Below are 25,773 nucleotides of genomic sequence, written 5' to 3'. Positions count from 1 at the left end.
GGTCGCCCTGTGTTATCACCATAGCAAGTGATAAAAACATCACACAGACACGAGGGTTTCTTACGTTTATTCATAAAATAAACTCAAACACCATCTTGTGGGTGGAAGCATATGCATCAGAGTGAACTGCTTGATTTATTACATCATCTAGTTTCCTATATATGTATTGAACTAATTTCCAACAGATTACATTGATCATTTGATACGTTTCGAAGTACATTGTCATTATATTACATATTTGTGTTCACACTCTAGTATTTATGTGTTTCCTGTCCATTCTGCAGGTGATGCCACCTCAAGGCGTTCGTGGACCTCCAGCCGTGAAAGAGAAGGGCTGAGCTCCGCCCCCCCCCCCCCCCCCCAGGTTCCTGCTGCTTCGCACCTTCCCCTTCTTCCCTCTTATGATTAGTCCCCTCGCCCAACCTCACTAGTCCCCCTCCCCTCTGACTCCTGCACCTGACCCCCTGCCAGTCCCCCGCCCTCGCCTGAGATCTCCTCTGCACCGACTAGCTGCACGCCAGGCCCCATGGCGACAGGAGGTCATGCCCCTGAGATAGATGTGCTGATCAGTCTACAACAGGTACAATTGTTGTTTTTTAAAGATGAATGTAGTATAAAAATGATTTAAAACACGTGAAACAGACACATTACCATTGTGGCTTCTTTCCATTTGAAAGAATTTAAGAAGTCTGCTGTCTCTCCTCCAGCAGCTCCCACAGGAGGTACACATTTGATTTCTATATAGAAACCCTTATTTATTTTCTTTCCAAGAGTGATTTGAGCTTATAACACGAAAACTGGACTCAGGGGAAAGGCAATGGAAAATGGTTAAAATCGTAAAACACACTGAACTTTCTCATTTATTTGATGCAAAGACTTTAATATAATGTGTGAAGTATATGAAAAAGGAATAGAAGATTACGCTCATGCTGTTTTGGCAACAACAGCATGATCAGTGAGTCTGTAAAAGGGTCATTCAGAGCTGCAGTTTCTACTCAGAACATTAACTGTGGCAGCTTGGCTTGAAAGCTTCAGACTAGATGTGAGAAAACAAGTCTTCAGAGCTTTAAAATCATTTCTGATCCAGTGTTGACTCGGTCCTCGGCTGCAGAAGAAGATACTGGGACACGTTTTCACAATCTTCACACCAATCAGCTGCCAAGCAGCTTCTTTATCATCCACCAGTGAGCGATGGCTGTGGATCACATGCATGCTGGAAGCTACTGGGTGCTGCTGAGAACGTGTTGGATTTTGTGTTGCCAAGTTGTGTGTCTTTCCAGAGAGAGACAGTTTTTCGAAAGGAAGCATTTGGCTATAATAGCATTCTAACCCTCAGGCGGATCCTGCTCTTTGAAACAAACTGTGTTTCATAAATGTCAAGAACAAAGAACATGTTTATTTTTCTATTGATGTTTTGTTATCGTTGCACTAGGAATTTCAGTAAGGTTTACACATAATCTTCAAGAAATCAATAAGAGGGGCAGATAATATTAGATTATTCTTGAAATAAAATATATATATGAATATTAAATTCAGTTTTATTCAATTTTACTGAACAGTTTGGTATAATCCTAATTCTTCCTCTGAAGAAGGAGATGAACGACTCAAATTCAAACTCTTCACAGATTTATTTTACCACTTTAAGCAAAACAGCAGAGATTCCAATAACATGATATACTTGAGTCTTTAAAAGAAGTAAACCACTGGTATGACGATGACATGTGTCTCTGCAGAAACGATACAGTGAGAGAATTTCGTCACGCAAAGACAAATTGATTATCCGGACTGAAAAGTGCAAAGACGTTTCAATTCAAAACTGAACTGTTCCCTCCAGAGTCTCAGCACAGACATGAGTCACACGTGGCTCTGTGAGAAATGCTCTCGTGCTGCAGACTGCCTTCTCTCTGTTATTCAAGTGAAACAGATTAGCTTGTGTTCTCAGGGATAACGAGCTCCTCCAGCTGAGTAGCTGACGTGTCATGATGCGCAGTGGGGACCATGTCGTGCGCAGTGCAGAGCACATTGTGCGACTGCTGAAGGAAATGAAAAGGCTCAACGACACATGAGTGGACCATTAACTGTCCCCCTCTCAATTACTCTGTAGAATAACCACACACACACACACACACACACACTGCATCCACAGAGACACAACAGCCTCGTTGGACCATTACCGCCTGTAGGTTAACGATGCCACTCTGGGGGGTGACAGACGGAGGGGGAGGAGAATGAGTGAGGAGGATATTTACCTCTCCTCTGGCTGCCACAGAAACATCACCAGCTATGACCGGCTCCCATCAGCTGCAGTGTCTGAGGAGACACATCCCGGGTGCCGGCCGTGGTTTAGGTCATGACTTCAGATCATTAGATTTAAATTGAAACGTTTGGGGTTTAACTGGAAACTATGTTGGTGTCCAGTGCTCACAGCTGACGTGATACACACTCTAATCTGTAGGTTATAACGTCTGAGTCTGGATCCAGGTAGAGAACACAGAGCCCAGAGAATGTTTAACAAATGTGTATGAGTCCTGAGAGATGAGTTGAGCAGGGGGGGGGGGGGGGGGGTCACACAAAGCGCTGCAGGGCTGAGTGGCAGGTGATCTCTTGTATCTCTTGGTTCTTGAAGCCCTGTTGATATCTTTGCTTGATGCTTCACAGGTGAACAGTGGAGAACTGGGTCAGCCATGCCCCTTTAGAGAGAGAGAGAGAGAGAGAGAGAGAGTGAGAGAGAGAGAGCCTGACAGTAACAGTAATTCTTACCTTTTGAATAAACCTGATCATGGACAGAAATAATCTAAATATAAACAACACTTCTTGATCACTAAATTGAGGGTCTTTGATCACACACACATACACAAAGAGTCAGCATCTAATAAATATTTGAATGTGTCTATCTGGCTCAGCAATTCCTTTAAATATGAAATATTAATGTTGTACTATGAGCAGGACAGTTGATGAGAAAAGCTAAGACAGACTACTACTCACAGAATTATCAACACGAGGTCAGAAGCACACCTGACCTGAGTCTGGACTTTCAGGCCTGATAAGTTCTCTATTCACCTAGTTCCTCCACCACCTGGGCAGGGGGGTGCCATCCCCCTGTGGCCCCTCCGCTCCACCTGATTTCAAAGCTCACATGAAAGAGCATCGAGCCATTTGCTCCAGTTGGAGCCTGAGCAAAGCACCAGCAGGTTTCCACCACCAATAGCTGTTTCAGGTGGGAGTACCATTCCCTCTTACAAAGTCATGGTTTTACTCTGAAAAGGACAGGATGTCACGACGTGAGAGGCTGAAATTAATAAGTACATTTGTTTGGTTTGTGGGAAAACAGGCTTTTACTGCTCCATCAATTTAAATGTCCGTCCTTTATATCAGCTCTGGCTTTATATCTGCCCTCGGCCCCGTGTAGATAGGTAGCTCCGATCATTAAACGGATCCTGTCCCTTCAACCCACTGGTAATTAGGAGGTAATGGAGCCCTGGCACAGAGCAACCGGAGACCACAGAGCTGAAGCCAGTGTGCTCACCGTGCCAGCACCAATGTGAGGCAGAGGCAGCCTCCTGTCCCAGAGATCTGACCTATCAGAGGCCACACATGGCTCTGGCAGGACACTCCCTTCAGCCTCAACCGTCTCCAGGGGCCGTCTCCTGCATTAGCTCTTTTCTGCTTAGCACTTTGTCGTATTGATTTGATGTCCTCCCTTCATGAAGAGGAGGAGACACAGACATGTTGAACCTGTTCCACCGTGGAACTGTATGACACACAAAGCAAAAACAGGGTTTGACTTAAATGTGGGTGGTAATAATAAAAAGCATTGTTAGAATCTGATTTTGTTTTTATCCACATATTATAATTTTAAATAGTTTGATGCAATTCTCTATATTGTGGACACAAAGTTGCTCTGTGTTCTTGAGGGATTTACATTTTACTTTCACATGGCAAGAATCTTCTCCTTTTGCAGTTTGATGCAGTTCTCCCTGATTTCTGTCAAATTGAAAGTCTTTTTTCTTTCCACCATTCTTTTCCAGGTGAAAGTGGAGGAGGAAGATGAGGAAGGATCTCTGGAGGGAGAGGAGGAGGAGGAGGAGGACTGGGAGAAGGCTCTGTCTGTGGAGCGCTTTGGGGACATTTTTGGTGACTCTGCTTCTGCCGGTGGAGACAAGATGGGCCGACACTACACTGAGAAAGACTTTGAGAGTAAGAGAAGTAAAGTTTTCATATTTTACCTGCAATCATACATGCAGTTTCTATAAAAATAGGTTTTCTAATAAAAAAAGAGGGGGTGAAAAATGTCTGCTATGCACCTTTATCCTCTTTTTTATTGTTTTTTTCAATATTGGAATGATTCTGCTAAATTTGAAAGCACTACAGAAAGTTTATCACAGTTTATGAATTAAAAACCAAAAGACACACCCCCGTTTCTCTTTATTGGAGAAGAAAGATTTTGGATCGACAATTAAATCTTAAATGATTCATGACACGTAATGAAATGGAAAGTTACTGAGCCCTGTTACTAAATAGAATAATAATTAAAGCCACTAAAGAAGAAGTTAGGATCTAAACCTATAAGGTACTTTATTGAAAATGCTGTACAGGTCAACGCCTACACGTCCAACTCAAACTAAGCTCTGCAGCTGTAATACACATTTCAAAAAGGACAATGAACGTATGTCGTGATGTATTCCTGACGTTGTGTGTAATGTTTTCAACGCAGATCACAGACACACATTCCACCACACGCACCACCCCCTCTCCACCCACCTGCCCCTGCCGCTGCCCCAGCGGCTGCGCAAGCGGGTGCACGGCTCGGACAGAAGACGCAAAAAGAAACGGAAGAAAAGAAAGACGTCTCTGCCCCCCTCCGATGTCACGCCCACAATCCAGGAGGTAGACGAGGAGGAGGCGGAGTCTGAGCCTGACGGACTGGGGGCCACGCCCACAGAGCTACCCGGCATGCAACCACAGGTAAAATAAGACTGAAGGGCTGTGGTTGCTTTAGGGTGTTAAGGTGGTAAACCCTGTGGAAATGCTTGATTGGCTGTTGCAGGAGTGCTTAGGCTTAATGGTACCACTAACACCAGTGGTTTCCACAGCCTGCTCTAGCTACACGTTAGTCCACATTCCACTCCTCTCACTGATCTTCCTTTTCCTCTCAGTTTAGTTTGGGGAGCCAAGAGGACTTGGAGGATCCCGGTCCACTCTCTACCGTCCACACGGAAAATGAAGAGCGCTCGTCCTCCTCGGGGAAAGCTGTGGTCACGCCGACAGAGGGAGCGGCTTACAATGGGGGGGCTGCTGCTCCTGGACAGGATGAGGAGCTGGACGGGGACGGGGGGGATCGCAACAGGTCAGTATCACAACATCTCAGGTGGTGAAAACAGGTTTAATCTGTAATAATTGAAACAGAAGCAGCTATAAACCTCGTATTATGTTTCCTCAGCATCAGCATTATTCTGGAGTTGCGTGTTTAATCTAATATTCACTTTTCTTCAGACTCCTTTTCTCCCTCTTCATCAACTTCCAAGGGACATACCTGGGTCTGTAGCTTCTAAGTGACCAGTAGCCACTGGCTTATCTCTACAAACAGGTTTTTAATGTACAGGAGCCAATGGGCTGTGAGATTGGTCCGAGGCTAAGTGCTGGGCGGCTCAGTGGGTTTAATAGAGAGCTGCAGCTGCTTCCTGTTGTGGCTGGGAACAGGTGGGTGGGAGCAGTGGGTGGGAGCAGTGAAGCCCAGTTGTGGCCAGTTAACCCTCTGTAGAGCTGCACAGTGCTGGATGATGGCTGGAGCTGATAAGATTTAATAGATACAACAGCTGTGCTGCTCATCAGAATGTGTCTTTATTGATTTGCATAGTGATTCATGATTGATTTTCTGAGAGGAGGGGGGGGGGAATCAATTTAGGCACACTGCAATGCACAGCTATTGATTTTGGATGGAATGTCTTCTCATAGAATCATATTAAAAGGGATTATCAACACAATAAGCTGTTGTTGAAAGTTTAAATGCTGAAAATGATCAAATCATCCCTGAGCTGTGGCTTTGCTGCCTCGTGATTATATCAGACGTCCCACTGTTAAACAATTAGCTTTGGTTATTTGATGTAGATACAAGTTTCTAGGCTGTGGCTGCCCCCCAGTGATACATTTTCACATATATATATATATATATATATATATAAGTACTAATGTGGCTCGGCTAAACACTTGTTGGTTGTTATTAACTTAGAAATATTCATCCATATTGCCCAGTGTGCCCATATCATCAACAGTATTTGAAAAAATATATAATATTTAGATAATAAACCCTGATATTTATCTGTGGGTTCATCACTTATCATATTTTTGAATACTGTTGGTCCAGTTCATGCATTAACTGGTAATATAGCAAGGTAAGTATATGTACCTGCAGTTTAATATACCTGGTAACTGGTATAAACTCTTTTTTCCATTTTTCTATTTTCTATTTAATGGTCAGAAATAAGTGTTTTGTCAGCCAATTGTATAAAAGAGGAAGACACAGATATCAAAGCTGGATTAAAGATGATTTATTCAATATTCAAAGGTTTATGTGTTCCTTCTAAATTACTAATTGACCGCGTCCATCACATTCAGTGTGTCACATGCTTCTCTGAGCAGCGAAAGATACAAGCAGCACCAACCTGCAGTAACCACCCAGTCGTCTCTGTTCCTATCACAATCATATACTTTACCTTTTAGATGCATGTGGACTTTACATTAGCAGCACGAGTGAACAGGAACAGCCTCAAACAGACAATCAATACAGTTCTTAAGCTGCTTGTGATCCACTAATGGTCAAGAGGAGACCCATCTGTTCAGGAAGCATGCAGAACCATCACTATATGAATCATTTGGTGCCGTTTTGCATTATGCATGGTGTCTGCTGCTGGGTGGGCACGGTCTCCATGCTGATTCAGGTACTTTTTCTCTGCTAATGCCTGGTTGTTAAAACACTCAGGACCCCATCATGCCTGTGCTGTGTGATGCTGCGTGAGGATGAGCAGCCGGGGGATGAGTCAGAGGCTGATCAGACCCGGGCCTGCTGCTGGGTGGGGAAGCCCTCTGCTGGTGGACTGGTAGAACTACAACAGAGAGGCTCATCATAGAGAAGCTGTGTTTGCCACCTGAAGCTGTGGCTCCTCTTTGTGACATAATCAGCCATTTGGTTCTCTGGGTCACAGCAGTGATTCTTATGTGTCACTCCTCTAGCCTCTTTGATGGAGTGGTTGACTTTAGTGTTCCAAACTTTAGAATTCCATGGTCTTTACCTTTAGCCCTGAGTTCCAGAATTCCTCTCTCCCGTGTGATCCTGTCGAAAACGCCAGGATTGAGGTGGCAAATGTTGAATAATGAGCAAAGTGGTGCTTTAATTCAGCCCCTGCACAATCAAATACATGACGTGTGCAAACGAGCACAAGGAAAAGGAATTAGCAGTGTTTTTCATACATGCTGTTTGAGTTACATGTTTATAATATCTATGCATCGAGGCATCTTGAAGATCATCTTATCTTGTCCCTGGACATTGACTGAGATTTTGGGGATTTGATGTCTGCATTAGTCACAGCAATCAGGCCGAGCTCATAGGATCTTGACATTTCCCTTCCAAAGCAAATCATTTAAACATTTAACAATCACATGATGTTAATGCCTCTCATCCATATCTCTCCCTCTCTTTACCCCTTGTCAGTGTTCCCCCGGGATCGGACCCCTCGACCTCCACCACGTCCTGCGGCTGGTTCCGCAGGAAGCCCGTCCACCATCGCCTGGCGGGCGCCCAGCGGAGCAACTACGACCTGCGGGAGCGGATCTGCATCGGGAGCATGACCGCTCTGGAGACCGCGGTCTACCAGCAGGTGCCCACCGATGAGGCGGAGGCCCAGATGTTGGCCAGTGCTGACCTGGACGACATGAAAAGTAAGGAGGGTGTAGTGAGACATGTGAAAACGAACTGTAACAGAAGCAAACAGAACACGGTGGATTTATTCAGACATTAAATCTGACCGAGGGAAATAAAACTACACACACTTTGTGGTTAATGGTCCAGATATAACACAAGATGTTTTTGTTGGAGCATTTTGGTACAGTTCACTTCCCTCTACTGGCAATAACACGTATCACTACACACTTGTCTTGATTTCCTATACAACACTTTAAATGGTTCATAAATCAAAAGAATAAGATGTATCTGCTTTTTATAGGAGTTAAAAAATAAAGAATGAGCAGGAAAGAAAAGAGTAAAACTAGAAAAACAGAGAAGAGGAGGTTGACGAGGAGTCAGGAGCTTGTGATGCCAGAGAGACACTCTCTCTCTCTCTCTCTCTCTCTCTCTCTCTCTCTCTCTCTCTCCCAGCATCCAGGGGCATTAATTAACTGAGGCTGCAGTCGATTCCCCTTCAGCAGCGACCCTGCCCCGGGCCTTTCCTGCTTTACCAGAGCACAGTAATCATTGACTGTTTAGGATCTGGAAACACAAAACAGGGCAACCAGAGTCGCTCAAAACAAGCTATCGGATTTGCAGTGGGGGGGGGGGAACATTGACAGGCCGAGTGTATCAACCACTTTGTGTCTCTCTGTTCCACTCTGGTTCTTCCTGTGCTCTCAGTTTAAATGAGGGTCTTCCTCTTAGGTGTGAGGTCCTGATGTGAATGAGGGTTTAGTCTTCATCACAATATCTGTCTGGATCTTTAGAGATGTTGTTATCAAGAGTTAAAAAATAAAGATATATATTTTCCCTATAGGCGCTATCACATTATTCTCTTATGGTTTCTCAGTATATATTTTTCCATGCGTGTATCTGTTTGGTGTTAATGTGCCCTTTTTCTGAACTTATGAAATTTGCTTTGTCAACCATTGGATCCTGACTTTAACCCCCCCCCCCCCCCGATGCATCACGTGGTTGGAAAGTGATGGTGGCCCCATTGAGACGAGGGGCATCAACCCCACTTCGTGTTACTCTCCCAACAGCCCAGTGGATCAATGGGATGCGGACATCATTAAAAAAGGGCGGCACCACCGTTCAGTTGACAGGCGTGTCCCACAAAGTAGAGCGTCCCTTCTCCATACTCGCTTTCAGGGCTTTCAGGCAGCGAGTGTTTGAACCATTTAAGCTTCTTTCTGATCGTGGATCCAACAGAGGAATCCAGCCTTAGGGGGGAGCTCCAATTTTTTTATTTTTGTTTAGTCTTCGTGGAGGTGGATATTTTCAAAGTCCAGATTTTCTTCTTCAGAGTTGAATATTCAGAAGTTGAAGACCCCGAGCTTTTTGTTTTTCTTGGTTATTTCGGACACACGTCATATTGCAGAACCAGTAGGAAGAGGCAGGCTGGTGAACCCAGGCTCTTTGGATCCGGAACCCAGGGTGAGCAACGGTGTCTGACAGCTGGAAGCCCTGGATGAGCAGCGTGTCCACTCAGAGAGAGGAGGAGAGGAGGAGGTACCGGCCGTGGAGATGACAGACATCGAGGGAAAGGACAACCTGGGGCAGGAGAACGGTGAAAACCAGCTTGATGCAGACCATCATGGACCAGTGGATCATCAGACCAGTGTCCAGAAGGGCACGCCGAAGCAGCACCAACCCCGTGGCTCTCTGTCCAATGAGGCTGGGCTCGAGGACTTGGAAGAGTTCGTTTTGGATTTCGATGATTATGACTTGCTCGAGTCGATCCACACTCAGCTGGGGTCGCCTGAAGAGCCCGTCCGTAAGTTGTGTGCGGTTGTGTGTCTGTGGAGATTCACCTCCACCTCTTGCTTTTGTAGCATTACATATCTGTCCATTCAGTGAAGGGGTTTTAAATCACACTCGTACGAAAGCATTGAAAGTCACGTCGAGCGTCTGAGCCTGTGACGCATCCCAACGTGAAGGGAAACTCATTTGCATCAGCATTTTAAACTATTTTTACATGTGAATCAATGGACTGGGAGTTCATGTGTTTCCATTGATTGTAGCCCACTGCTAGCTTGATTAATGGTAACGCGGAGCTTATTCATGGCCACGAACAGAACACGGTTGTCCACGGTATTGAGCGAATTGACGCGGTGCTGGACTGGTGCTGCTTCCTGCTTCCCTATTGATCCCACTGGCGCCCATTTGGCTTTGGGCTCAGCCACACAGCTGGAGCAGAAAGACATTTCATTGACAAACTGTGTGTGGCTCTGCTCTTTGTGTTCCCATTTGGAAACAGCACATTAGTCCTGTGAGGCCGGAGAAGTTAGATTCCAACAGGAATGCAAAGAGAGGAGAGCAGCCTGAGGTTTCTGAGGACGTTGAAGTGCTGATTGATTCAGTGGGATTCAGTTGCAGGTGAAAACATGGACACCTAGTTCCTGTATTTATAAAATGTGACACAGGAATTTTAACTATAACTTGACTCTGTGTCACATTTTGAATGAAATATGGTTGTTTCCCTTATAGATGTCTCATAGCATATCAAGCTAATAGCATGATAGTGATATTTCATTTATTTTCAGTGACTCTCGTGGAGAGGATCCATTGATCCACGACTCAATACTGAATCCTTTTGACAACTACTACATAGATTGCTGGTCCCCAGGGGATGAATCATCGTGACTTTGCTGACACCTATGACATTTTCTTTATAGCTACCATGAGGTCTCAGCTACCCTTTAATTCTGAATAATCAATATCTGCCTGATATCACACAAAACAAAGATAAACACCTGATTAGCCTGAGAATTTAAATTAGCTAAATTAGCATTTAGATAAACACTGCTTTGCCAAGACTGTATTTGATGAGGAAATATGTGACCGCCCCTCCCCTGTTTTCTATATTTCATGCATGTATTGATCACTCTAATGTTGAAACACTAATTTCAGAGGTTCACGGGATGTCTGCTGCCTGACTGACATCGTGAATCCAGATTTGTGGGCTTCTTATTCCTGAATACTTCAAAAAATATTCCCCTGTTGTTTCGAGAAAAACTAGATTTAAGATTATTTGGTTGTAGATGTGCTGCATATCAGATTTGTGTAACAATTGAATTTTGTCCAGGCTAAAAGCACAAACAAATCCTAAATCAGATATGTGGACATCATGGTACCTGCCAAAAATATATATTGCTTAACGATTTCTGACATTTACTGGATTTTAGTTTTTCGATCTTGGCCCTCATCTGATTTCTAAAGTACACAGAGATGAGTATTAAAGACGTGACCTGGTTTGTCACACGGGACGTTTCCCCCTAAAAATGACTCTAATCACGTCCATGTGGGTCTTATCATGGGTTCCAGTGAGCAATCAAGATGCTGCACACGTCCAGCTCACTGCTAGAGAAGTCACAAGTGTATGAATGTGCTCTAAAGCCAGAAATGTCTAATGTGAACAAGACATTCTGAAAGGCCTTGGCTTCACCTTTTAGAGGCTGTGTCCTTTTCACCCACAGTTGTTTACCCTGTCTTTGCCTGTGGTGAAAACAAACAAGGGCGTCCGAATCAGCTGAAGGTCACACAAGGACGACCTGTAAAGCCCCCCCCCCCCCGGGAAACTCTACAAAATGAAACACAGCCAGGTTTAATCTCCATTTCCATTTCTCCCTGCTTCCCCGAGGAAGGGATGACGCAGCCGAGCGACACATACACACACACACACACCCACACACAACACAACAAACATTGTTTGCGCTCTGGGTTCTTGTGTGTAAGATGAGTAAGACAGTCTTTATTTAGTAGGAAATCAATCATATTGAGTCCTTGGCCAGGCTGACTGGTTGGCAGCAGCTCCTCACTGAACACCAACCACCTGTGTGCCTGTGCATGCTGTGGTGTCATAATGACAAATCATGTCCTGCAAACACTTCTACTCTCACATCTGGAGGATGAGCGCCTCCTTGGAACTGTTAGAAAGAGATTTCAGGACAGTTCCCTGTGCATTAGCATCACTTGAGCTCCAGCTACCCACCACAACCCTCAAAGTATGAGCAGTGCAGATAATAGATTGATGAATGGAAAACATTTGTGTGTATGTTAATGTTTGTATCGTCCTTACAAGTCAGTTTTATAGACTGAGGTGTAGGACGAGCATCAACTTATTTATTTCTGCCTGGAAAGTAGGAAATTAATCTAAACACAGTTAAAAACAATATAAATATCATATACTAGTTGTGTATTTTCCTATACAAATCTCAAATGTAATTGTTCAATTGTACTTCATATCCCTAAATGTCATTGAATATTACAATGTGTTCTTTCGGTACAAAAACAAATACTGGGCTTGAAATAAATACAGAATAAGTTTTAATTATGCCAAATTGTTTCTTCACCAAAAGCAATTTCCTTACACACGCCTCTTACTTTTTCATTTTCCAGTTGTTTTCTCCAAAATGAGTGACCACCTAAGTTTTCCCAGCGTTTATACTTCATCTCAATCAATCTCCTCATTATATTAAATTCAATATAAAATGATTTGCAGGTCAAGGGATTTGAAAATGGAATGGCTCCACCTCTGTAACAGTTTCCTGTGGTGAACATACTCCCACTCACCCATGAAGCTTTTGTTGCTGGGTGGAAACCTGGACTAACTGGAAATTAAATTTTCTCCAATTCTCTAACGTTCAGCATATTTCCTGACTGAGAAGCTTCACGGTCCTGAATGTCCTCGTTCTCCTGCCTCGGCCTCTGACGCATCACATCTCCATGTTGACCTTCTGCTCTCAGGCCACAGGTTTGAGGACAACCCCGGGGTGAGACGCCACCTGGTGAAGAAGTCGTCCCGATGTCAGCTGACCAAGAGCAGCATCAGCTCCACGCCGCTCTCCAGCCTGAAGAAGAGGAAGAGAGCTGCGGAGAAGAAGACACATGAGGTTCGATGATCCCTCTTCCATTGGACGTTATTTGTCTCATATTCCAGTTTGGTATGAAACACCATGTGTCTTGTGTTGGGTCATGTTTCCTCTCCAGGTGTTCGTGGAGCTCAACGAGCTGATCGTGGAGAAGGATCATGAGATGCGTTGGAAGGAGCGAGCTCGCTGGATCAAGTTTGAAGAGGATGTGGAGGAGGAGACCGACCGCTGGGGCAAACCCCACGTGGCCTCGCTCTCCTTCCGCAGCCTGCTGGAGCTGCGTCGCACCATCACGCACGGTAAGAAGGCGAAGATGATGGTGACGATCAAGTACTGAAATACTTGTTGGACAAAACATTCAAAGCATCTTCACATGTCCCTTCATCAGGTGCCATCCTTCTGGACCTGGAGCAGAACACTCTGCCTGGAATCGCTCATCTGGTGGTGGAGACGATGATCATCTCAGATCAGATCAGAGCCGAGGACAGACCCAGCGTTCTACGGGCGCTGCTGCTCAAACACAGGTCAGGAACCAGTCTGGAACCAACGTGATGGAGAATCCCTCAACCTCCTGTGGAAGTAGATGGAGAATCATTAAGCTTGTGTTGTGAGATTCCTATGCGTTCCGGTTTTGCAGAGGCTCTTGAATTTCCTTGAGATATTGGATCTCAACTGTTTTGGGGAGCAACCATCCTGTACCAGTGAACACAGATATGCTCCTCAGGCAGTCCCAATGTCAGTGTAGATACAACCATGGTTGAGTAAGTTCAGTTTCACTGTCTATTAGCCTGGACCTTTAGATCTATAAATTCCGGTGCTACAACTGATTTGACCTTTGACCTCTGCCTTTAGCAAAATCTCTGTCCCCTCTGTCCTGAGATTATTATAAATGAAGTTTAAAAGCTTGAGACCAGATTTTCTTAAAGCACCGGCAGCTTTTCATAAATCCAGGTTCATTACACTTCTGAGTTTTAAATGAGCCGGATGTAAAAACCCAGGATTCGACTTGACTACACCAACGATCAACTTCTTTTGTTTATTCAGTGCAGACAGGGAGTTTTTAGATTCTCCTGCAACTCACTCACCTGAAACCTGCACAGACACAGAACCTCACAGCTGATCCCTTTCATTTCCACACAACACCAGAGGAAGTAGTTCCATCAGATCCTGAGCACTGGTGAACATAGATCCAACACACACCCTGCTCTCCATCTCCAGCTCTTACTGCTCATTGATCGGCACTTGTATTGACACAACAGCTAAACTGACCTAATAACACACGGCCAATGGAATCGGGCGCTACACACCCAACTCCACAGATTCTGCAGAGTTACATAATGAAAAAAGCAAGTTCACTAAATGTCGTCTGTCAGACTGAATTACCGGAGGAGAGATAAACCAGGCCAGTTAGGAATACAACTAGAGAAGCTCTCATTAGAGCGCATACGCCTGTAGAGGCCGAACACTGCCCTCGAATCGAGCTGCACCACATTTCACACACAGATTTCAGTCCAATAAATATGCCTGATTGTTCTGACCCCTGATCTGGATTTGCACCAAAGCTTAATGGATTCCTCCCATTAACATCAAAGTTTAGTGATGAGCAAGCAAACAAACGCTGATGAAGACATATCCTTCATTCTCACTCTCTCCTGTTTATTTTGTTCAGCTTTAAAGCTCATCTTAAATAATATTGAATGCCTTATTACAATATTGTCATTTCAGATGTGTAACCATGCATCGTAGCTTCAGACTCAAGCTTCTGTTTGTGTTGGAGCTTGAGGCTGTGAAAGGACTTAAGAGTAAGATGGAAAATAAACTTCCACTCCTTCCAATGATTTTGCTAATATTATGGTGTCCAGATTCCCCAGCTTCTTAGCAGCAGGCCTTCATGCATTAACTTCAACTTTCACTGCCTTTCCTCATAAATTCCCAGCACGTAACCAGCAGCTTCCACTGGAGAAAAAAAACACAAGACACCAGAGAGAAAAGAGATTCATGGGGTCGATCACATTCCACTTTGGTTTCAGACCTCGTTCTGTTGTCTTGGGTCGTCTGTCATTTCCCTTTTGAGTGAGATGATCAGTTGATATAGATTCAGATGACTCAGCTAAATTCACAAGCTGTGTTGCTGTTGCATGAAGCTTCTCAGAATAGAAATGGTTGAACGAGAGTCACAGCTGAGTCTCTGCAGAATCCAAATGATCCTGCAAGTCCAAGTTAGAGCAGATCCATCAATTCATGAGGAAACAATCAAGTCAAACTTTGAAATGTACTTCTACTACTTATATTCATAAACCACTGACATTCCCATCCCCCTCGGCTGTGCCACTCCTCCCAGTGCTTAATCCCGCGCTACACAATTTGTTAACATGATCGATGTGAGCGTATTTTCTTTCTCTCTGTTTCCCCCCCGCAGCCATCCCAGTGATTTCAAACACCGCTTCCACCGCCACCACTCCTCCAGCAGTCTGCACGGCAGCCTCAATCACAACCACACCCACGAAACCAGTCTGCCACTGGTGAGCGAGGAGCACGATGAGCACCAGGACAACAAGGGGCCGGTGTACGACCCCAAACAAGACGTGTTTGTCACCCTCTTTGTAAGTGTGCTTGTTTCTTCATGGACATGTTCTGTTAGGGTTGTGATCTGTGAAGCAGTCCTGAGGGACGTGGATGGAAGCAGATGTGATGTCACCAGGCAGGCAGCAGATTCAGTTCCCCACAGCCGAAGCGATTAACCAGATGTGACAAGAGCCCACTTGGATAATTGAGCTCAGCTATCTAAACGAGCGGAGATAAAAGCCGTCTTGTCTGACTTCATGGTTTGCATTAAGTTCTGAGGATCGGCAGTGAGCGCAGATCTGAGCGTGATTACCCTGAAGTCCTGATCTGAGACCTGTGGCTCTGGCCTTGTTCTTTGAAACACGCCTCCATGAGGTCAGAGGTGGCGTAGGTAGCTCTAGAAGTCGGAGAGAAAAGCCTCTCCGGGTCACATGTGTTGACTTATGTCTTCAGTCAGCTGACAGGTGTTTCTACTTAAAGCTTCCCGATGCATTAGCTGTGAAAAGCTAATGTTCCCCCCATGGCTTCAAATGATAAAACAGCCCAACGGTCAAAATTCTCCTCAAACACGAAGAGGCAGTCACATGGCTGTGTGGTGTTAAATGAATCACATTAATGTGTTGTGGTTCAGACGCACTGTACATCGCTATCTGCACAATAATGTCTGTGTACTTGTCCCTTGTATGATGTCACATCACACTGGAACAATCATGTGGATCATCTCCGTGCTTGTCTCCCTCCCAGAAATCTCTCCACCCTCTGCCTCCCGAGAGCCACCCAGCCGCGGCCAGATCCATGAAGCTGCTCGCCAAGATTCCCAAAGACGCAGAAGCTGTCATCGTTTTAGTCGGTAAGAGAAAAGGGAGTTTGGACAAAGTACATTGATATAAAACTACTGATAGATGAATCTGCTTGTTGTAAATGTTCCATGTGTAGATTCCTGTTCGCCAAGTCAAATCACAAAGTGTTCTCCTCATGTGGAGCTGTGGATCTCTAATGGTTTTGTGTGTCTTCACCGTCAGGCTGTGCTGAGTTTCTGGAGCAGCCGGCCATGGCCTTCGTCCGGCTGAACGAGGCCGTGCTCCTGGAGTCGGTGCTCGAGGTCCCCGTCCCCGTCCGCTTTCTATTTGTCCTGCTTGGTCCCAGTCAGTCCAACATGGACTACCATGAGATCGGACGCTCCTTCTCCACTCTCATGTCCGACAAGGTAATTTGTAAGTTAGGTAAGAGTCCTGAACTTCCTTTCCTCCATCATTCTGGTGCTGACACCCGGTTACGTTTTGCCGTAGAACTTCCACGAGGTGGCGTACTTTGCGGACGACAGACAGGACCTCCTGAACGGGATCAACGAGTTCTTGGACTGCAGCATCGTCATCCCGCCCTCGGACGTGGAGGGCAAGGACCTCCTGAAGACGGTGGCTGACTTCCAGAAGCAGATGCTGCGCAAGAGGAAGGAGCGGGAGCTCAAGAAGCAGCACTCCACCTTCGGGGTGGTGCAGGAGAACAACGGTGTGAAACTTTTCAATCAGAAATACCAAAGAAATGTTGGTTCCATGTTCTCAGATGTGAGAACGTGGTGCGTTCCTTCAGTCTTCACACAAACCCTCACCTTTCAATCTAATACACATCCAGCATCAGAATCAGAATCAGAAAGTATTTATTGCCAAGTAGGTTTACACCTACAAGGAATTTGCTCTGGTTATTGGTGCATACAATGAACATAGAAACATAAAAACATAAAACACAATAAATACAACACACATAAGAAAAGCACTAAAAAGAAACAATATATAATAACTAACTATTTACTTCTTATTTACTCCCTTTTTCTAATATTTATACAAAGTAAATTTGTTTTAGACATAAACATATCTAAATAAAATATATATAATAGATAAAATATATAAAAAGTGAATTAAAAAGTGAAATGCAAGATGCAAGACAGTGCAAAATGTCAGATTGCAATATGCAATGTAATGCAGTATAATATAATATAATGTGTTAATTTAACACATCCTTGAGGTGAGGGGCGGAATAAAAGTCAGAGTCAGGTGGGGGTCCCGGGCCAACTGCAGCCGGGAAGAAGCTGGACTTGTGGTGGTCCTGCATAAATGAACTCTTAAGATCTGTGTCAACCTTTAGATCTTGGTGTTTGCATTTGCATGAGTTTGTGTCTTTAATATTGTTGTGTTTAATGTATTATAATCACTATCATGTTACTTATTATTGTCTCTGACCTCCTAGAGGTGAGCCCGGAGGAGGAGGGGGAGGGGGACCAGGAGGTGGATCCGTTGACCCGCTCTGGGATCCCGTTCGGAGGCCTGATCCACGACATCCGCCGCCGCTACCCGCACTACGTCAGTGACCTGAAGGATTCCCTGGACATGCAGTGCGTCGCCGCCGTCATCTTCATCTACTTCGCCGCCCTGTCGCCCACTATAACCTTCGGAGGCCTGCTGGGTAACCTGCACCTTCCCAACAGCACGAGGCCAGTTGAATTTACCACTTTGATCTGAGCAGCTTCATGTTTTCATTGTGTTTATGTTGCACGCAGGAGAGAAAACAGAGGGGCTGATGGGAGTGACTGAGCTCATCGTGTCCACTGCTACCCTCGGGGTGATATTCTCGCTGCTTGCTGGTCAGCCCCTCCTCATCATTGGCTTCTCAGGACCCTTGCTGGTGTTTGAAGAGGCCTACTACAAGGTACCTGACCTGGAGAGATTCCACGCCCCCCCCCCCTCCCCCAGAGTTTATCAATCACACACATGCACTGAGGTCTGCGTCTTCTCCCTCAGTTCTGTCAAGCTCACGACTACGAGTACCTGACGGGTCGGGTGTGGATCGGGTTCTGGCTCATCGTCATCGTGCTGGTGATGGTGGCGGCGGAGGGCAGCTTCCTCGTCCGCTACATCTCGCCCTTTACCCAGGAGATCTTCGCTTTCCTCATCTCCCTCATCTTCATCTATGAGACCTTCTCCAAGCTCATCAAGGTGAACTGACTTTAGAACAACGCAGTGTTTGTACGTCCTTCCCTGGTCCTTTCTGCAAAGAGCTTTACAGTCAGACGCTGGATGATGAGTTGTGGCTCCCGTCTTGTTTCCAGGTGTTTAAGGAACATCCTCTGATGGCCTTGTACACCAGTGACTGGACCCCAGACACTCTGCTGCACGAAGATGGCCCCGTCTTCAACCAGCCCAACACCGCCCTCCTCTCTCTGGTCCTCATGCTCGGCACGTTCTTTGTTGCTTTCTTCCTCAGGAAATTCAGAAACAGTCGATTCTTAGGTGGCAAGGTAATCATTTAATCACTTCTATCTTAAACTGTGGGAACATTGAATCGTGCCCAATGGAGCTTCCTTATGAAAAGATGAATGTACTGTTTGTAGAGGTGGGGTGACAATAACATGATTTACAGTTTGTGTTGATGTTGCTGTTTAAACTGATCATGTTGATGAGTCTCGTTTTATAAATTCTTAATTTAAAGGCTACAAGTAAGTTTTAGAAATCATTACATTTGCAGAAAAGTTTAGTTTAGAAGATCTGTCGCAAGCTGTGGAAAACAATGCTAATGTTATTTACTAGTTTTGCTCATAAACATGGATAAATTATACTTCGTCAGGGGCCATATTGTCTCTTTCTGATAGAATTCCCTGTAGCTCACAGAGGGAACATTATAACCACGTATTTTAAACTCAGTGTAAACTCAACAGTAGCTGGAGCTGTTGGGAAACCATGACATGTTTGGTTTCTCATTGTTCTCAGGCCAGAAGAGTCATCGGGGACTTTGGGATCCCTATTTCAATTCTGGTCTCAGTGTTGTTGGACTACGCCATTACTGACACGTACACACAGGTCAGTGCACTGTCAGTCACATCGTTCTATTACAGCTGTTTAAGTCAGTGTCTTTTCTTTTTAAACATAACCACTTTATTCTGACTTTCAGAAACTTAACGTGCCGTCGGGCTTTTCCGTCACGTCCCCTGAAAAGAGAGGCTGGTTCATCAGCCCCTTTGGAGATAAGCAGCCTTTCCCAGCCTGGATGATGGCAGCGAGTATCGTCCCAGCGCTCCTCGTCTTCATCCTCATCTTCATGGAAACTCAGATCACTTCGTACGTACAGTGTGATTATCCACCGTGGTAACGCACAGTCAGCTTTACCGTTTGCATATCATCTCATCACTCTCTCACTGTCTCAGCTTGATAGTGAGTAAGAAGGAGCGTCATCTGGTGAAAGGCTCCGGCTTCCACCTGGACCTGCTGCTCATCGTGATCCTGGGGGCCTTCTGCCCCCTCTTCGGCCTGCCGTGGCTCACCGCGGCCACTGTCCGCTCTGTCACGCATGTCAACGCCCTCACGGTCATGAGCAAGGCCACGGCGCCTGGCGAGAAGCCCATGATCCAGGAGGTGAAAGAGCAGAGGCTGACCGGGCTTCTCGTGGCCGTGCTTGTCGGTAAGAGGAAACAAGGGAATGGGAAGGATGGGGGGGGTGGGGGGGGGGGCTTGTCGACCATTATAGAGTGTCTGCTGATAGCATGCAGGCCGACACGCTGGAAAGGGGGGGGTGCAAGGAGCTGCTGTCAAAACTGTCTTCAAATCCTCAATGCGTTTCTCTCCTTCAAAGTAAAGCGTAGAGTTTTAAATGTCTAAAGTTACTGCACTACTATTCTTAACCCAACAGTTTGGAATGACCTGTTTCCTTGACCTGTGATGATTCTGGTGAATCAGGTCAACAACATCTATTTCATCATAAAAAAAAAGTCCCAGTTAACCCGTCTCCGTCCATCAGGCATGTCCATCGTGATGACAGACGTGCTGCGCCTCATCCCCCTGGCCGTGCTCTTTGGTATCTTCCTGTACATGGGGGTCACCTCCCTGACGGGCATCCAGCTGTATGAACGCATCACCCTGATGGTCACGCCCGCCAAGCATCACCCCGACCACATCTACGTCACCAAGGTGAGAACAGCAGCAGCCACAACCATATCAAAAACAGCTTTATGATTCCATGAGCATTATCCAGGTGTCAAATAACATCTATCATTATCTAGTCACTGGTATATGTCTGCAAACTTTAGAGAAAAGGGTTTATTTAAATAGAACATCAGATACAACAGGTAATAACGGCTTCCATTTTGGGTTCAAAGAAAACAAATTACTGGTTGAAGATTTTAAGTTTATTCCTCAAAAGTAATAATAAAAAATCCATAACTTTAATATTTCTCATTCAGTCATTCATCCACTAGATGGAGCTAAAACCCTGTAAGAGTTTTATTCTACAGGGGAGCAGTGTGGGAATGTGTGTTGCATGTGTCTTTGAGTGCCTCTGTGTGTGTACGCCTCTGTGTGTGTGTACTGCTGTTTGTGTGTACGCCTATGTGTGTGTGTACTGCTGTGTGTGTACTGCTTTGTGGTTGTAAGCCTCCGTGTGTGTGTACTGCTGTGTGTGTGTACTGCTTTGTGGTTGTACGCCTTGTGTGTGTACTGTGGTTTATTGTCTTTTGGATTTCTTACCCATTAACCAACCACCCGTGTGTCCCTTCAGGTGAAGACCTGGCGGATGAACATGTTCACCATCATCCAGCTGGCGTGCATCGTGGCCTTGTGGGTAGTGAAGTCCACCGTGGCCTCGCTGGCGTTCCCCTTCGTCCTCATCATGACGGTGCCGCTGCGCCGCCTCGTCCTCTCCAGGATCTTTCAGGAGCGTGAGCTCCAGGCGGTGAGTTGGGCAGCTGAGACCTTCCAGGGATGTTTGAACCCTGGACCACAATCATCTGCTCTAACGTACTGGAACCTAAACTTATTGTACATCAAATTAAACTGGAGATGGATGCTGGCATGAACTCGACATTCTTCTTGATTTTCTCCTGTGTGATAATGGACAGCGTTCTCATCCAAATATTTATTTCAGCTGTGGGTTCTAACCAGAGGAAGATCTGCGACGCACCGTGAGGCCGCACTTCATATTTACTTGGTCTGATCCCCTCGACCCATATGTGTCATCACTGTCAGATTCAAACCTTCCTGTTCACAAAACGTTTTTCAGGAGCTTGGATAAACATCTTTGTTCTTAGCTTGACCACCGTGTGAGCTGTGTTCATCCAAACGACTTCATGAACCTGAGGCACTAGAGAATTCCCTAAACCACCAAATAATTTAGTTAAACTTTAAATGTTATTAGAATTCGACCTCCGTGATGTTAGATCCCTCAGACCTTCACTCTTATGTACACATTGCTTTATGCACGTCAGTTTTTATTGTATTTCTTGGTTTGTTATTTCATTGTTTTGAACCTAAGCCTAAGTCGTGAGCTGGCAGTGGCCTTTTCTTTTAAAGCCTAAAGATATCCAAGTGTATTTCTCAAAATGTATATCTTTGCCTTTAATAAGTAGTGGACCTATCAGTAGTTCAGCTTTTAAATGAATACTTAAATAAGATATCAGCTGTCATGACATCTCAGGTCACCGTCATGTTTCGGGTGACAGTTACCAGATCTCTGACTGTCTGTGTGGACGGTAAAAACATTCTGGATCATAACATGGTCACATGGCTGACGGGACCAAGTTAGAGATTTGTGTAAAAGAAGCTTTGGTGAATTTTTTTGCATAAAACTAATCGAAGATCATTCGTCTTTTTTCCGCAGCTGGACTGTGACGAAGATTCTCCAAACTTCGACGAAGACGGACGGGACGAGTACAACGAGATCCACATGCTTGTGTGAATCTCAAAATGGGGCCCGGCAGACCGCACCTCCTCCTCCGTCCTGCAGCTCTGACCAATCAGAGGAGGCCTCTCTGGAAAAAAAACTCAGCAGAGCGAGAGGAGCTACCATAATGGTGTTTGTAAAATATACACAAAGCTATAGCTGGATGATTACTTGCTTAGCTTTGTTTATTCCAGTTTTTTTCAAAGGGCACACCTCATGTTAGATCTCTGTGGTGGTGGTGGTGGTGGTGGTGGTACTGGTGATGGTGGTGTAGCTCTGTGCACCCTGTCCTGAAGTAGAAGCTGCAAACCACACGAACACTTAATCCAACTTTTTTATCCCGTCTATCCCTTTAACTACCACGCAGGTTCTGGGCCTGGGTGCCATGATGCTGGTGACCTGCCGGACGACCACTGGTCATGATGGTTTTTAGGCTGATTTTGGCAGCGAAAAGTGGGAAATCTGGTCAATTTCCTCTCATTTCATTCAGGAAGCGGACATTCATCAAAATGTATTTTCGTGCAGGTGACGTGACCCTCGAGCCCCGAGAGAATTCCACTGCCGTCATAGTTCAGCGGCCGTTACTACTGACGTTTCCTGTAGGTTGCAAACGATGGGCGGAGAGTTGAGTAGTGTTCCCGTCTGCTGTCGAGTCCGTGGGCACAAAGCCTCCTCCTGGTAGTAAAATCTCCACTGAGCCTTCAAGGGGTGTCACTGTACTTTGTTACGTGTTCGATGCCCAACATACCAGTCCACTGGGCCTATTACCGTGACCTGGGATGTATGACTGAATAGCTAACATGGTCTCAACCTTATTTTTCTACTTTATTTTGTGTCCAGATCCTCACTGCGGCTGAGACTCTTCAACAGCTTAAGATTTAAAATGAGATAAAAAAATAACACTGTGTAGGTTGACGCACTAAAAACAATGATTCATCCGTCCCTTCAAGATTTTTTCGCAGTGTTGTGCGTTTTTTTAATGACACACTTGACTGGAAACTAAGCAAACATGCAAGTGCTAAAAATTGCCGGGGAACAGTTGAGTGTTCGGCGGAATGTATGAATGATGCTTTGTCCAGTAAGACTGTGAACTTGGAATTATAATGAACCATCTGTGCTCCGAGTGGTTCTGAAAAAATACAGATAGATTTAGATTTCACCTCCCATACTGCCAAACCCAGTACATGATTGGAAAGCTTCTCAGAAACCGGACTTCTGCCTGCACAGAGAACCAACCACAGCTTCACAAGTTCAGGGAGAATGGCACCAAATTGCATAAGGCATTTAGAAATAGATGAGACCGGTGTGTTGCCATGTTCTGACATTCCCAACACTCGAAATATCATCTTTTCACATTTGCCTGAGGTGGAGAATAACTAGGAAAAAAGCCAGTTTGATGGACGCAGGTCAAACTGGGAGACGGCTCCTGCACGTCTTGTTTCAAATGTTCAGAAGAACCTGTGTGCAGGATTCTGTAATCTCCCGACACCTGTTATATTTAAACACACTTCACAGGACAAACAGTACACAGACACACACACAGAGGCAGCTGAAGGGGTTTCTGGGAAAAGGTAAATTTCTTCCATTCACCACATGCACAACAAAAAAAGACGCTGCTTAAAAGTGAAGCACAGATCAGATTCTAAATGTTAAGCTCAAAATATTGTTGAGAGTCAGCAGTGTGTTACAATGTGTGTTTGTGCAGCCACTGGTTCATTTCACACAACCATGTCCTAAATTATAAGCCATGCAAGAATTCTGTCTCAGGGGAAACTGACCTTCGATCTGTAAATATTGGTTCCCAGCCTTTAGTTTGTCCTTTGTACATAAAGCGGTCAAGGCAATCTCACGTGTGCAATGTAAGATATATATATATATATATATACAGCTGGGGTTTTGTGTCCCACGACCGAGGAGAGAATAACGTGTCGACTCCATGGAGGTGACTTGGGAATCGAACCGTGAACGAGGTGGCCTCCACTTTGATGTGAAGCATCCACCTGCTGGAGTCTGCTGCTCACAGGGTTAATGAGTTACTCCATGTGCTTTGCATTAGCGCTCTGCAGCAGCCTCCCTCCACTGCTGAGCTGGTAATGGACCTTTTCAACCACGTGCTCGTGTTTCACGCTTTTTTTTTGCAAGGACAGGAATTTTTACTCCCATTATATTTGGCCCCACTGTTTCTCGTGACATTTTAAAAGCTGATGCTCGGCTGCCGGTGTTTTCACTCGTCATAATTCAGATGATACCGATTCATGGAAAGTCTTTTGAGGACGAAAGCTACTGGTCGACCAGCAACGAGTTGAAACTGCTGTTCAGGGTCAGAGATGCATTAAGGACTCAAAATGGATTAAGAGTCACTGTCAATGAAGAGGCTTGATTTCTAAATTTCTAATAATGTGAATATTATCCCAAGTTTAATTTATTTATTATTTGTTGTTATTTATTTCACATTATTCCTGTATGATTTTGTAAAAGCTGTTTTCCCTCCTTGAACATGTATTTAATTCAAATTTGCCCCCCCTAAAAAACTACTTCTACTACCATGCAGTATTAAAAATTATTACTACACTTCAGTTCCACAAACTACCAGAAAAAAATTACAAAGGCCATGACCTCAGGCTCCTCAGTCGTCTGTCTGCAAAATCACACATCCTGCGTTTTGGCACTTTATTTTGGAATCAACCTGGAATATATTTAAGTTATAAATACAATGAACGTAATGTTAACTTCCGTAGCTAACTTCTGTTCAGGTAATTAAATGAGACATGTGACATTTTAGCAAGTTGCTGCCACCTGAGTCCAGTGGATTTGTGTGTCTGCTGCCGGACTCACACACGGATCCACGTCCTCTATTTCCAGAGAACACAGAGACTGTTCAACACATGCACGTGCTTTTATTATGACAAGGCTTGTTGTGTTGGAGGAGGCAGCAGCCCAGACTCCCCTGACCGGAGTTCTAACTCAGCAAAACATCCTTTCAGTGTTTACACACGGAGGGGGAAATGAAATCACTGGTATTATTTGGGATTATAGAAGGTGGGTCGTGCCACCTGGTCCCTCTGGGCGCTGGATGTTAGAACATGTGACCCTTATCGTCTGAAGTAGCAGCAACAGACTGAATATAAGCATGTGTTGAGTCTCGAACCTCTTTAGATTCATCTCTTTTGGTTCGAGAGATAAACATTGACATTTTTTGAGTTCTCCGATATGTAATCATGTTTTATTCAACCGGAGCAACAGGATTAGTTTCCTCAATTTTGGTTTTCATTGACACATATTGTTGGTGATATCCTTTCCTGTAAATAAAATCCTGTCCCTATAAATGGTATATATTTTATTATTATATTATTATTGTTGTGACAGAATTCGTACGATGCCACAGCAGTATTTTGACACCACTCACTTAAAGCTTCGGTTTCCATAAGATATCATCTCCACTTCTAAAGCTGCAATAAGTATTTTGGAACCTGAAGAGCACAGACGGACATTCTCCAACCAAACTCACAGCGACAAGCCCTGATCGGCTACTCGTCGAGGAATGTTAGCGCTACACAACACGACACGACACGACAATCCAAGTTTGTTGGTGACACACAGGTCTTGAAGAGCGGCTCCATCTTGCTATTTCTGTAAAGAGGTTTTCAAAAGACTGTCAAATGTTATTTTTTTGTCTGAAATAAATATTTA

The 25,773-nt window shown here is 44.9% G+C and overlaps 1 protein-coding gene across 1 annotated transcript; it reads left to right on the top strand.

Moving 5' to 3' along the window:
• The first annotated feature begins 461 nt into the window (after positions 1–461).
• Positions 462–25,773, top strand: slc4a3 (solute carrier family 4 member 3). The gene is made up of 22 exons (XM_062402886.1): positions 462–580; positions 4,029–4,197; positions 4,715–4,965; positions 5,157–5,347; positions 7,709–7,935; positions 12,692–12,837; positions 12,935–13,115; positions 13,205–13,340; positions 15,236–15,419; positions 16,126–16,231; positions 16,404–16,588; positions 16,671–16,890; positions 17,626–17,841; positions 17,936–18,084; positions 18,177–18,371; positions 18,485–18,673; positions 19,143–19,232; positions 19,324–19,490; positions 19,577–19,830; positions 20,167–20,336; positions 20,923–21,096; positions 22,021–25,773. Exons 1-22 carry the CDS (start codon positions 527–529, stop codon positions 22,096–22,098), a joined length of 3,732 nt encoding a protein of 1,243 aa, XP_062258870.1. The 5' UTR covers positions 462–526; the 3' UTR covers positions 22,099–25,773.

Source organism: Platichthys flesus, chromosome 13 (assembly GCF_949316205.1).
Source record: "Platichthys flesus chromosome 13, fPlaFle2.1, whole genome shotgun sequence".
NCBI lineage: Eukaryota > Metazoa > Chordata > Actinopteri > Pleuronectiformes > Pleuronectidae > Platichthys > Platichthys flesus.
This window is presented reverse-complemented; position numbering and strand designations above follow the sequence as displayed.